This window comes from Mobula birostris, chromosome 14 (genome assembly GCF_030028105.1).
Source record: "Mobula birostris isolate sMobBir1 chromosome 14, sMobBir1.hap1, whole genome shotgun sequence".
Classification (NCBI taxonomy): domain Eukaryota; kingdom Metazoa; phylum Chordata; class Chondrichthyes; order Myliobatiformes; family Myliobatidae; genus Mobula; species Mobula birostris.
The window spans coordinates 11,625,989-11,640,858 of NC_092383.1; the positions used below are offsets into that span (position 1 = coordinate 11,625,989).

General features: G+C 44.2%; 1 protein-coding gene across 8 annotated transcripts in view; it reads left to right on the top strand.

Annotated features, from left to right (window-relative positions):
- chd2 (chromodomain helicase DNA binding protein 2) overlaps window positions 1–14,870 on the top strand; it is a 130,458-nt gene that overhangs the window by 71,963 nt on the left and 43,625 nt on the right. For all 8 annotated transcript variants that reach the window (XM_072278097.1, XM_072278099.1, XM_072278100.1 and 5 more), the window contains 6 exons: window positions 836–1,026; window positions 2,355–2,543; window positions 6,165–6,327; window positions 9,011–9,163; window positions 10,188–10,259; window positions 14,361–14,510. In XM_072278097.1, coding sequence (XP_072134198.1) covers window positions 836–1,026; window positions 2,355–2,543; window positions 6,165–6,327; window positions 9,011–9,163; window positions 10,188–10,259; window positions 14,361–14,510 — 918 coding nt within the window. The remainder of the gene's footprint in view (window positions 1–835; window positions 1,027–2,354; window positions 2,544–6,164; window positions 6,328–9,010; window positions 9,164–10,187; window positions 10,260–14,360; window positions 14,511–14,870) is intronic.

Here is a 14,870-nt window from a genome sequence, read left to right on the forward strand (position 1 = left end):
GCTGAAGCCCATCCACTTCAAGGTTTGAAGTGTTGTCCATTCAGGGATGCTCTTCTGCACTCCACTGTTGTAACGTGTGGTTATTTGAGTTACTGTCACCTTCCTGTCAGCTTGAGCCAGTCTGGCCATTCTCCTCTGACCTCCTCTCATTAACAAGGCATTTTCACCCACACACTCACTGGATTATTTTTGTCTTTTGCACCATTGTCCATAAACTCTGCAGACTGTTGTGTGTGAAAATCCCAGATCAGCTGCTTCTGAGATACTCAAAGCACCCTGTCTGAAACCAACAATCATTTCACAGTCAAAGTCACTTAGATCACATTCTGATGTTTGGTCTGAACTACTGAACTTCTCAGCCATGTCTGCATGCTTTTATGCATTGAGCTGTTGCTCTATGATCAACTGATTAGATATTTGCACGAATGAGTAAGTGTGCATATAAAGTGGCCATTGAGTGTGTAAGACCATAAGACATCGGAGCAGAATTTGGGCAATCAGCCCAGCGAGTCTGCTCCGCCATTCCATCAGGGCTGATTTATTGTCCCTTTCAATCCTATTCTTCTGCCTTCTCCCCATAACCTCTGACGCCTTTACTAATCAAGAACCTATATTCAAGCCTCAGCTGTAAATATATCCAATGACTTGGCTGCCACAGCAGTGAATTCCCCGATTTACCACCTTCTGACTGAAGAAGTGCCTCCTCATCTCTGTATAAGGAAAGTAAAATAGAAATCTGATAAGGAGCCCATGGTGACTTTGAATTCTTTGGGGAGGTCACTGTGCTGAAAGGTCTGTCGGTGATCATTACTAATACTCTTTTCTTCCCTGTTAGACTGTTCTTGGCAATATAAACTGGGCTTTCCTGGGAGTTGATGAAGCTCATCGACTGAAGAACGACGACTCCCTCCTGTATCGGACCCTGATTGACTTCCGCTCCAACCATCGGCTGCTGATAACGGGGACACCACTGCAGAACTCGCTGAAGGAGCTCTGGTCGCTGCTGCACTTCATCATGCCGGAAAAGTAGGCCCCTCCCCTGTCTTGCTCCCTTGTGAGCAATCGAGCGTGGCTTGGTGTTAAGGAGGGGCTTTGTCAACTCCCTGATCAGTCTGATGGGGTTCAGAACCACTGTGGGACTTCTTGCTCAAGTGGCCCCCTTTAGCTACCTAATGAGGGGCATTTGGCTTCCCAGTTCTGACCCTATATGTCCCAGTGATAGCAGTCAGGAGTGGGAGCTCTTATCCACCTACTCTTGACTTCTGTCCTAAATGGCTGTGTAAGTACAATAAAGAATCTTCTGTGTATCCATAGAAAGTATAGCAGAGCTGTAGACTGAGCAGCGGATTGGAATGAGTTGTGTCCTCCTTGATGTATTTGTTTCATGGCACTTCCTGCACTTGTGTATATTTAACAAAGTAGGCACAAGGGTGCCATGTCTGTTGATTCTCTTCCAAGTCCCCCTTTATCCTGACCCAATAAGACAGGCTGTCCCCATTTTCTGTAAAGTCTTCGGTCCTGAGAACCGTCAGTGAGTTAGTTTCTGTCCGTTAGAAACATCCCTTTTCTCTGGCCGCCCACATCTATCACTCCACATACTGTAGCTATAATCCTTCCAATTCATGCTACCCATGTCCATAATCAAATGAATAGCTATGTGTGCAGTCTCCAGTTATCACTGAAACATTATCATTACTGTTGTGTATGTGAGGAGCAAGAATGATATCGGAGTAGGAGGATTAAACTATTTACTCAATTAAGTTAGCCACAGTACAGCTGAACTACTTATAGTGCAGGAGCGACAAACCAGGCCCGCCGAGACAAAAAACGTGCACACTTGAAAGCCTGCGCAAAAAGAGGGCCTTTTGCATATAGGAGACCCATTCGATTCACCATGCGATCAAAGTGGCATTTGCTCTTGTCGCATTCAATCCACTATGGTTCAATTACTATCTTAAAAAGTACTTTAAAGATTACACAGGAGAATTTGGTTATACATAGATTTCCATCATCCCGGGCATCTGGGGAGCTCCTATATATTTTTCCTGACTCATCACTGTGTTAAAGTTCTTGAATTTTATCTTCAGTTTTGTTGTGGTAAATAACTTCAAGAGGAGGTCTGTAGTAGTCCATGAGGGAAACTCATCACCACTACCTCAAAGGCAGTTGAGGACAGTCAGTAAAAAGTGAGCAAAACCCTCATTCCATGGAAGAATAAATAGAACCAGAAGTTTTCTTAATTTTGGTATTCATTAAGTGCTGCACCAATGGAGGTGCTGTTAGTCACTTCTCGTTCTCGATGTGTTGACAAGGTTCAAAGAACTTGGCTGATATCTGGTTATGTGTTCTTCCAGGTTTGATTCTTGGGAAGACTTTGAAGAAGAGCATGGCAAAGGGCGGGAGAACGGTTTCCAGAGCCTCCACAGGGTCCTAGAGCCCTTCCTGTTGCGCAGAGTGAAGAAGGACGTTGAGAAATCTCTGCCTGCCAAAGTTGAGCAGATTCTCCGGGTGGAGATGTCAGCCTCACAGAAGCAGTATTATAAGTAAGTTCCTCAGCCGCTGTATTTTGTCGTCCAGACTAGCTTTGACAGCTGAAGAGGGCACAGGCTCTGTGCATTATCTTAACAGTTTCTTCTCCTATGCCTCATTTAATGAATTAAACCAAGAGTTGTATTGCATAGAAATAGGCTCTTTGGCCCATCCAGTGTGTGTTGCCTTTGACAAAAGAGTCAAAAACTAGGCGGCTGTCAAAAGCACCGAGAGAGGTAAAAAGATTAGCGTGTGTAAAAGCTTCTGCCAAGTGGATGTACTGCTGGAATGGAACTGGTTCAATGAGTATCTGAAAGGAAAGAAAATCTTAAAATCTACAAATGCTAGGAATCAGAAAATGCTGGAAACACTCAGCAGCTCAGCCAGCAACAGTGGAAAGAAAAACAAGTAGCGCTTTGTGTCTGAGACACTTTGTCGGGCTTGAAGAGTCAACTGTTTCTCCAGAAATGCTGCCTGACCTGCTGAGGGTCTGCAGCACTTTCAGATTGCATTTCTGAAACAAAAGATTCGTTTGGCTCACTTTTAAGGGACTCTTCATCTCATGTTGTTAATATTTATTGTTTTTTCCCATTATTATTGTTTCTTGATTAATGGGTTAAAGGTGAAAGGTGATGTTTAAGGGGAACATGAGGGGAACTTCTTCACTCAGAGGGTTGTGATAGTGTGGAATGAGCTGTCAGTGCAAGTGGTGCATGTGAGCTCAATTTCAACGTTTAAGAGAAGTTTGGATAAACACATGGATGGTAGGGGTATGGAGGACTATGGTGCTGGTGCAGGTCAATGGGAGTAGGCAGTTTAAATGATTTCAACATGGACTAGATGGGCCATGGTTATTATTCTGTGGATTTATTAAGTACGTATGTAAGGAAATTAATCTCAGGGTTGTATATGGTGACATAAGTGTACTTTGATAAAATTTACTTTGAAATTTGAGAGACTAGGGTTGTCGGTTTAGTTGGTTTAATCTTGCTTAAAGAGGGAATACCATGGATGGGCTGAATGGCCTTTATCTGTGCAGTAAGCTTTCTGCAATTCTGTTAAGATACTGGTGGCCCGGCAGTCAGTCTGTCACCCAAGTGGCCATTCCTCTGGTCTGAGCATTAACAACAGGGAGAGATCTCTCTGCAAACTATTGAACACCGAAAGGCCTCACTAAAGTGGGTGTCTCCATCAGTATGAGAGTCTGGGATTTGAGGGAACAGTCTCAAAATAAATAAACCTTTAAAGCTGAGGTGAGGAGAAATTTCTATAGCCAAGGAGTGTTGAATCTGTGGAATTCATTGCCACAGAAGGCTGTAGGGGCCAAGTATTGGGTCATTGTTATTAGGTGGTGTCTTGATTGGTAAAGGAGTTAAGGGTTATGGGAAGGAGTTTAAAAGAAATTAGAATGAGGTTAAATATCACCGTTGTATATTTCACGGCATATGCCATGAAATTTGTTGTTATGCGGTAGCAGTACTTTGAAATACACAGTCATAAAAACTATAAATGACAATAAGATGTATTTATAAATGAATTAAATAAGTAATGCAAAAAGAAAGAGAAAAAAATAGGAAGGTTTTATGGGTTCATTATTCATTCGGAAATCTGATGGCAGAGGGGAAGAAGCTATTCCTGAATTGTTGAGTGTGAGCCTTCAGGCTCCTGTACCTCTTCCTTGATTGCAGCAATGAGAAGAAGACATGTCCTGGTTGATGGGGACCCTTAATGATGAATGCCGCCTTTTTGAGGCATCTCCTTGTGCAGGTGTCTAGATGCTGGGGAGGCTAATGCCCGTGATTGAGCTGGCTGAGCTTACAGCTTTCTGCAGCTTTTCCCGATTATTTTTCACTCACTGCACATCATCGTATATTCAGTGTAACCTGCATTGTAGCCAGCCCCTGGTCCCTTTAGCAAAGAATCGACGTATTAGACTTCGGAGAAGGTAGATTATAGACTCGGTTTGTTAATTTGAGAACTTACAATAGACTTTGTCTTTGAGCTGTGTCTTGAATCGGGATGAGGTACAGACCGGATTCAAGGGAACAAGCAACTTAAAGGAGGCTGACAAAGGTCACCCAACATCTGACTGCAGTGATTACACATGATGCATGGCGTTGCAGTGTGGTAAATAGGTGGAGTGTCTTGCAGACAAGTTAATGGAGGTATTTCTGTTCTGAAGTAGGGTTAGGCTGGGAGAAGTGGTGGTTGTTTTTTCTGCGCAGGTATCAGTATTGGTTTATATAATTTATACATGCAGTCAGATACAGCGAGAGCTTGTCTGTTCATACTGTTCGTACAGATCAAATCATTACACAGTACGTTGAGGTAAATAACAATGCGTGAAAAAAGTGTAACAGAAAGTACAGTGTAGGTAAATAGTAAGGTGCAAGATCATAACGAAGTAGATTGTGAGGTTAAGAGTTCATTTTAGCATACAAGGGAACTATTTTAATAGTTTTTCTCTGGGGTAGAAGCTGGCCTTTAAGCATGGAAGAACAAGGACGAGTTAATGATTGGTTGCAAACTCAATCATGTGTGCATGTGGAGCATCAAATAACCTTTCTGTAATGGTTTTGTAGAATTAAGAAAAAAATTGACAGGTTCAGCCAGTCATTTTCATGTCAGTAGGAAAAAAAACTGATCTCACCTTCCAGTGCAAGTTGATAACCACAGCTTTAGAAATACACGTCCAAGTTATTTATAAGTGGGGTGAGGGTTTCCACTCTACCACAGTTCACAAGTGGTGAGTACCAAACCCTTTTTGACCTTCCAAATGGAAAATCTTAAACTCAAGATGCATTTAATCCTTGTACCAATTACATGGAATTTATAAATCACTGTGTTATTGAGCGCTCCTGTACAGCAACAGGCCCTTTAGTCCATCTAGTCTGTTCCTAGCTAATATACTGCCTAGTCCCCTCGATCCCCCCACCCAGATCATAGTCCTTCATACCCCTCCCTTCCATATAATTATCCAAATTTCTCTTAAATGTGGAAGTCGAGCCCACATCCAACTCGTCTTCTGGCAGCTTGTTCCTTTCACCACCCTTTGAGTGAAGAAGTTACCCCCTCAGGTTCTCCTCAAAAGTTTCATATTTCACCCTTAACCTATGACTTCTAGTTGTAGTCTCACCCAACCTCAGTGGAAAAAGCCTACTTGCGTTTCCCCTATCTATACCCCTCATAATTTTGTATACCTTGATCATATTACACCTCATTCTCCTATGCTCCAGGGTGGGGGTTTCCAGGGTGGGGGTTCCCAACCTGTGACCCTTGGACCCCTTGCTTAATGCTATTGACTCACGACGTAAAAAATTGTTGGGAGCTCCTGATCTAGAGAATAAAGTCCTTACTTATTCCACCTTCCCTGTAACTCAGACCCTCAATTCTTGGCAACATCCTTGTGAGTTTTCACAGTGCTCTTTCAAACTTACATCTTTCTTGATAAGTAGGTGACAAGAACTGCACACAATAATACAAATATGCCTCACCAGCAGCATCGCAACTCCTTTACTCACTTATGCTCCCTGTTTTTGACCTGTTTGACAAAGCAATAGGTTCTGTCTTGGCCCTTTGTAATGCTATAATACAGCTTGCGACTTTCTGCTGAGGTTTCTTTGCTCTTGATGCAGGTGGATATTGACGAGAAATTACAAGGCTCTCACCAAAGGGAGCAGGGGGTCGTCCTCGAGCTTCCTGAACATCATGATGGAGCTGAAGAAATGCTGCAACCACTGCTACTTGGTCAAACCCTGTGAGGAGGACGAGACACTAACCAGTCAGGAAGTGTTGCATGTAGGTTTCACCGACACACCACTATCGCAGAGAGACTTTCAATATTTACTCTGTCCCCGAGTCAGAATCATCACAGACACTGTATCCATTATGTTTTCTGCACTTAACGTTCATCCCTGTTGCTGATGCCTGAATCAGAGATGCTGTCAGTAATCACTCAGTGTTTCATATCTACCAGAGATACGGTACTTTTCCCATTCCACTTTAATGACATTATAAACCTTTTCATGGGAGACCCCTCCATCCCAATTTAATCGCTCATGCTACAGAAATCGCATTTTTTTTCGGGAAGAAACCCACGTGTTCACGGGGTGGGGATGGAGGGGTGGTGTTGAACGTGCAAATTGCTTACAGATGGCAGAGGGAATGGAACTCTGATCTTACAGCTGTAATGTGTTGCAGTAACTGCTGTGTTACCATGCTGCCCCCTACCTCAATCTTCTGGATTGCAATACTGGGAAGTCACTTTTCATTTTATTATATAGAGATACAAAGCTGAATAGGCCCTTCAAGCCGTGCTGCCCAACATCCCACTACAGCTCCGATTCAACCCTAACCTAACTAACCAAACCATCGGATCGGATAACCTACCAGATACATCTTTGGACTGTGGGAGAGACCGAAGCAGCTGTAGAAAACCCGCGTTCCATGGGGAGGAGATACAGAGGATGTAGAGACTGGACTCTGAACTCCGACATCCCGAGCTGCAATAGGGTCGCACTAAGATGTTTTGGCTCCTTTGCCCCAGATCCCTCCTGAATCCCACAGATCACCCAGATATTAATTTTCTGCTCCGACCGGATAGTGGCACGTTACAGGACTCATGGCAGGTCTCAATTGTTAGATCACTGTAATAGGAAATAATGAAAGGAACTGGGTCTAAAGCAGCTTCTCCCAATAAATGCCTCATTTAGTTTCAGAAAAATGGAATGAGTAGAGGGTGATCGCACATGCTATTCGTTTGGTATCAGTCACAGAACAATGCAGTCACAGACTTGATTGACACGGAAACGATTCTATTATTGCTACTCCGCCTGGCTGTAACGTTAACAGCATGTGCAGTTAATCCAGAAAGTGCGTCCTTACTCGAGTTTCTCAATTTCAAACGCAGTCATATTTGTAAGTGCCTGTTTGGCAAGGGGCCTGTGTATCGACCTCTGTTTGCACTGACACACTGAATACGTGCCGGCACAAGAGAGTGCAGTTGCTGGAATCTAGAGCTACACACAGTCTGCTGGAGGAACCCGGTAGATAGAGCAGTTCTGGTGCAGGGCTTTGACCTGAAGCTCTCAACACACCTGAATAGGTTTAGTTGGAATTCTTTGTCATTGTTATTTAGCGAAGAGAGCAAATCAATCTATGTTCCGATAGCAAGTGAAAGAGCCAGCTCCTACCTCCCTTTTTTATCCGTTTTGTCCTTCGTCCTATGAGAAACCTCCCCTTAGTTTGAACTATCACTGCCTCCTTTCTCTGAAGCCAGTGAAAAGTTCTGATGGAAGGTCATCACCCTAAAAAAGTTTATTCCATTTCTCTCTCCATAGGTGCTGCCCAGGCTGTTGAGTATTTCCACCATTTGGTTGCTTTAAATTGGTAAACTTATTAATAAACTTCTGCAGCAATTTCAGTTCAATAAATGCACACTCCTTGTCAATTAAATATAGTGATGTGCAAGAGTCTTAGGCACAATTTTATAGCTAGAGTGCCTTAGACTTTTGTACGATATTGTATTTGTCAACATGGAGTGAAGATCAAGTTTGTAACTATAGCAGAAGCAAAGGATGTTGGGAATGGCGAGGGTGGAACACCGCCAGAGGGTGGTGGGACAGATGTCGGAGAAGGCGTGCCAGGGGCAGGGGGAGGCGTGGGTGCAGACACACCCTGTCCTGAAATTTGATTCCAAACAATTGGTTTATTGATTATTACAGAACATCCCTCTGATGCTTCCTGCTCCCTCCCCTTTTTCCAACCATGAATCCCCTCTCCTTGCCTCCTTCCCACTCTTAGTCCACAATAGAGACCCATACTAGAATCAGGTTTAGTCTGTGCCAGGATGAGGCCACCCTCAGGGTGGAGGAGCAACACGTATTCCATTTAGGTAGCCTCCAGCCTGATGGCGTGAATGTTGATTTCTCCTTACCCCCCCCCCCCGCCCCTTTTCTCTGTTTCCCACCTCTTCTCACTTGCCTATCAATTCCCATGGGTTCTCCTCCTGTTTCACATATGGTCCATTCTCTTCTCGTATCAGATTCCTTTTTCTCCAGCCCTGGGCCTTTCCCACTCATCTGGCTGCACCTATCGCCTTCCAGCCAGCCTCCTTCCCCTCCCCCTATTGTTTTATTCTGGCGTCTTCTCCCTTCCTTTTCAGTCCTGAGGAGGCCTGAAACGTCGACTGTTTATTCATCTCTGTGGATGCTGCCTGACCTGCTGAGTTCCTCCAGCATTTTGTGTGTGTTACTCAGGTTTATCGTCACTCAAATACATGTCATGAAATTTGTTTTTCTTTTGCATCAGCAGTACAGTGCAATGCATAAAATTACTACGCTACTGTGCAAAAGTCTTAGGCACCCTAGCTACATATATGTGCCAAAGCCTTTTGCACAGTCCTGTAGAACGTAGACTTGAAGTGTGGCTGTTGCTATTTTCGGTGACATCAATTCTTTTGTCCTACTTTGATTCTCTGCAGAATCTGATCAAGAGTAGCGGCAAGCTGATCCTTCTGGATAAGCTGATGACCAGGCTTCGCGAGCGAGGGAATCGGGTGCTCATTTTTTCCCAGATGGTGCGGATGTTGGATATTCTTGCTGAATACCTGACCATTAAACACTATCCCTTCCAGGTAAAGTTTAATGGAGAAATTGAGCTCGTAAATCTGTTTTACAAAGGATTTTGTTGGCTTTGGTCAGTACGTCTCCAGTCAAGATGGCTCCATTGACGTCGCGGCTCAGTTTTAGTTGTTTTATTGTAGCGATATTTTTGAGGATCGTGGGGGTGATTTTGGGGACAGAGAAGGAAGTTGGGGTCAGGTTAGGGTTTTTAGGGACAAGGAACGTGGGGAATTAGAGCACAGGATAGACTGTTAAGTGTCTGCAACTCGGAAGTGGAACCTCCACAGACCAGGCTGGGATGTCAGGCTGACAGATCAGCGTGAACGAAACTGGTGGCTCCCTCGGGGCTCAGTGAGTTGTTGGCGGATTCCAGAGTTGGAGTTCCATGTATGCAGGAGGAACGAGGTCCGGTGACTCCCTGGAGTTCGAGACCTAGTGTTTAGGATTCCGGCATTGACGAGGCCGGATTTCGAGTCCTGGTGAGTGGTGGGTCATGTGGTCGACGCTGAGAATTGAGGAACGGGGGGTCGAATCAGAAGTGCAAAAGTCACGGTGCGTTGGCTGGAGTCACGGGTTGGCAAATCTCTGCAAGTCCACAGGGGTGGGTTGAGATCCAAGGTCAGCGTGCCCGTGCCCGAATCCGAGTCCACTGGAAGCTGAAGAATTCGACTGTCTTCGGGTGAGAGGACCTTGTATGTGTGTGGGTGGGAGGGTGGGCTCCCCCCAGACAGAAATGTCAATTTCACATCCACTCTGTGCATTTTCTGTTTTTTGCTGAAGTGGCCCTTATTCTTTGAAGCTCAGCAATTTAGCAGACCAGTGCCAGAGCGCAGCGGTGCTGCACTGACAGCCAAACTCCCTTGCTACAGCTACCCCGTGAGGGAGAGGAACCTTGAGACCTGTTGACCAAGCAAGAGCCAGGGTTATTTTGGACCCAGCATCCGAGTAAAAATAGAAGTGAAATCTGAACTTTTCAGAGTTTCTATCTGGGCTCTGAGCAGGCATTGAAGCTGTTTCTGTTCCATCATTTTGCAGCGTTTAGATGGGTCTATAAAAGGGGAATTAAGAAAACAAGCCTTGGATCACTTCAACGCAGAAGCATCTGAGGTAAGGACGCAATAATTTACAACCTTGGTAGTGAACTGAGCCACACCACTTCAAACAGACTTCGTAATCTGTTACTGGCTCTGAGATCATTTATCAGACTTTAAATTCTTGGAATTGTTGAGCAACTCCTGTGTTATCCAGATATTATTTAATAATCCTTGCTCATTCTGCTGTTGTTTACTTAATCATCACTGAAGCGAGCAAACTTTACGGTGAATCCTTGCCCAGAATCTTTCATTTTGGGCTATTCCATCTCCCTTACTGTGTATAACTTAGTTTTGAGAAGATGCTTCATAAATGATATATGAATCACGCATACACATGTAGCTCAAAGTACTCACAAAAGGATCTTTATCATTTAAATACAAGCTGTCATTTGTCCGTGCATGATTTATTGAGGAGACTTTCCGTGTAAATAGTTTGGTCAGTAAATGTTATGGAACAGGGGGCTACACTGCAAGGGCTATAGTTGTAACACATGCCAGCAGCTCTATTTTTAGATCCGAACAGGACAGACCCTTCAGCCCATGATGTTATGCCAACCTTTTAACCTACTCTAAGATCAATCTTAACGCTTTCCTCCCACATGGTGCTCCATTTTTCTTTCATTCATGTGCCCATCTTAAATGTCCCTAATGTATCTGCTGGGTGGCGGGGTGGAGATAGGTCTCTACCAATGGAGGTGTAAGCTATTTCTTCCCTCCGCTAGCCTGCAGGTCATACTTGGTCATATGCGACCACTGATGCCAGGCAGACAGTCTCTGAAGGGTATTGATATTGGCTGGAATTACTCAGCTTGTAAAGACGCTGCCCCAAAGAAGGCAATGGCAAACCGCTTCTGCGGAAATATTTGGTCGTGGAAAGGCCGTGTTCGCCCACGTCGTTCAACACGGCACATAATGATGATGAATGTGTTTGCCTCTACCAGGCACTCACCACGCTGTAAAAAAAAATAACAACTTCCCTCTGACATCCTCCCCTATACTTTCCACCATTCATCTTGAAATACTCCCCCCCATATCAGACATTTCCACCTTCGAAAACCGTCTCCGGTTGTCCACTCTATATATTCCTCTTCCATCTTGTACACCTCTGTTGTCACCTCTAATCCTCCTTCACCAAAGAGGCATGCTCTCCAATCCAGATAGTGTCCTGGTAAATCTCTGCACCCCCTATAAAGCTTCCACAGCCTTCCTATAAGGAAGTGACCAGAATTGAAGACAATATTCCAAGTGTGGTCTAACCAGAATTTTATTGATCTGCAATATTACCTCTATGAGCCTCCATTACTTCTTTTACCTTGTGGCTCTTGAACTCGGTCCCCAACTAATGAAGACCAACACACCACACTCTTCTTCTCAATCTTTGTCTGTGTTTGGTGCACATTTCAGTGTGTATTTGTGCAGTATGAGTTGGGGACGGGTTGTGTGCATGCACGACTTGCTTTATGCCAAAAATTCAAAGGAAGGAAATACGAGGATTGATTCTTCACTGCCCAGCCTGGCACAGCCTTATGTTCCAGTTCTTGAAAACTTGCACTACCCGGTTCATCCACCTCACGACAGCTATCTTTCCGAAATCCATCTAGGGAGAATTCTAAACCTGGCTGTCCTGTAATGCTGCCGTCACCATGGTTCTTCTCACGTTTCCTCCCTCGTTCCATCGGAATTCTAGAAACCGCGTGCTGGCCATGCTTGCTCCTCCTTTGTGTTATAAATAAAGCACCTCTGTGTGTCCCTGAGGCCAGAGGCTTGTTTTGGCCCCTCAGCTGAAGAATTCCGACCCAGAGCCTTGTTGCTTTGTATAAATTGTAGGGTTCTGTAAATTGACCCTTCTTGCACATTTATACTCTTCATTTCATGGATACACAAGAGACTGTTGGAATCTGGAGTAACTCAGCAGGCTAGGCAGTATGTATTGAAGACTACATATATGTACAAGTCAACCTTCACTAATCCAACTACCTGTAATCCGGTTCCTTCAATAATCCGGCACTGATTATGCTTAATGTGATCCTTCTGTAATTCGGCATTTTCACTAATCTGGCACTTCTCAGGTCCCAGTGGTGCTGGATTAGTGAAGGTGTATATGATTTGACCTGAATGAACAGTGTCTAAGCCAAGCTTTTCACTGCATCTTGGTACAAGTGACAAAGTCAGAGATAAAATAAATTTATTATCAAAGTATATATATGTCACTATATTCTACCTTGAGATCCATTTTCTTGCAGGCATTTACAGGAGGTTTTAAAGAATGGAACAGAATTTTATGAAAAAAAACTATACATACACAAAGCCTTACAGACAACCAATGTGCAAAAGAGAAACTGTGCAAATAAAACAAAATAAGTAAATAAATAATACTGAGAACATGAGTTGTTCTTTAAAGTGAGTCCATAGGCTGTGGAATCAGTTCAGTGTTGAGGTGAGTGAAGTTATCCGCACCAGTTCTGAAGTCTGATGGTTGCTCGGTAATAACTGTTCCCGTGCTTGGTGGTGAGGGACCTGAGGCTCCTGTACCTCCTTCCCGATGGTAGCAGTGAGAAGACAGCATGTGTTGGGTAATGGGGAGTACTTAATGACGGATGGCACTTTCCTGAGGCGTCGCACCTTAAAGATGGCACGGATGCTGGGAGGCTAATGCCCACTACGGAGCTGACTGAGCTCACACCTCTCTGCAGCTTATTTTGATCCTGTGTAGTGGTCTTTCTCCCCCCCCCCCCCCCCCGACAATACCAGACAGTGATGCAGCCAGTTAGAATACTCTCTACGGTACATCTGTAGAAATTTGCAAAAAATGGACAGTTATCATTTCAGGCTGAGACCCCTCATCTGGACTCCAATTTCTACAGATGTTGCCTGACCCACTCAATTCCTCCAGCATTTTGTACGTTCTTGCTTTTCTTCCTTGGGAACACCTGGCTCATTCTCCCCATTTCTGCTGCTCAGCCAACAGGCCTGATAAGCTCCAAACATAGAATGCTGCTGCAAGGGGGTATTCACTTAGCTCCATTTGCTTGCTATTTTCCTGTCACTTTATGAAATCTTTGCTCTGAAAAATTTATTATTTCCTTTTTGAAAGTTTCTGTAAAAATCTGCTTCTGCCGCACAACGCATTGGCATTGGTTTATTATTGTCCAGAGGGCACAATTGCCGCCTTATTGCCACAGGAAAGCAGCATACGTCATCAAGGACCATGCTCTCTTCTCACTGCTACCATCGGGTAGGAGGTACAGGAGTCTCAGGTCCCTCACAACTAAGCAAAGGGAACAGTTATTACCTAACAACCATCAGGCTTCAGAACTGGTGTGGGATAGCTTTACTCACCTCAACATTGAACTGATTCCACAACCTATGGACTCACTTTAAAGGACTCTACAGCTCATGTTCTCAGTATTATTTATTATTTTGTTTTGTTTGCACATTGGTTGTTTGTAAGTACTTGTTTATAGTTTTTTTTCCATAAAATTCTATTTTTTTTCCTGTGAATGCCTGCAAGAAAATGGATATCAAGGTATATGGTGACATATATATACTTCGATAATAAATTGACTTTATCATTGACTTTGTCACTTGTACCAGGATGCAGTGAAAAGCTTGGCTTAGACACTGTTCATTCAGATCAAATCATTATATGGTGCGTTGAGCTGGAACAAGGTAAAACAATAATAATCAGAATAAAATGTAAAAGCTACTGGTAAATGATTATGTGCAAAATCATAATGAGGTAGATTGTGAGGCCAAGTGTCCATCTTACTGTACAAAAGTTCCATTCAGGAGTTTGATAACAGTGGGATAGAAGCTGTCCTTGAGCCTGGTGGTACGCGCTTTCAGGCTTTTGTATCTTCTGCCCGATGGGAGAAGAAAGAATGTCTGGGGTGGGTGGGGTCTTTGATTATGCCGGCTGCTTTACAGAGTATCCATAGAGGAGAGGCTGATTCCTGTGAGGTGCAGAGCTGTGTCCACAACTCTCTACAGTTTCTTGCGATCGTGTGCAGAGTCGTTGCCATACCAAGCCGTTATACAGGTATTCAGGATCTCACTGTGTTCACAGCTCTGTGAGTCCTTTCTGTACATGTTCTGGATTGTTTTCCCGTTTCAGGATTTCTGCTTCCTCCTTTCCACAAGAGCGGGAGGACTCGGGATTAACCTGGCCTCTGCTGACACTGTGATCATCTTCGACTCTGACTGGAATCCTCAGAATGACTTGCAAGCTCAGGCCCGCGCCCACAGGATAGGCCAGAAGAAACAGGTCAGTGTGCTTGCAGGGAGTGCGTGGATCGTATCAGCGCCACCACCACCTTGAACTTCTCTGCTTAAAAGCTTCTAAAGCATGTGGTAAACATGCCGAGTCCTCACTGTGATATTCAGGATTTAATAAAACCAACCACCTTGGTTCAATGATTCGGTGGTTCCATTTAATATCAGAGAATGTATACAATATACGACCTGAAATTCTTACTCTCTGCAGACATCCACGAAACAGAAGAAAATCACCAAAGAACAATTGATAGGAAAACGTTAGAACTCCAAGCTCTCCCCCCCCCACCCATGCACAAACAACAGCCCCCACCTGTCTCAGCAAAAAGCATCAGCCTCCCTCCCACCCACT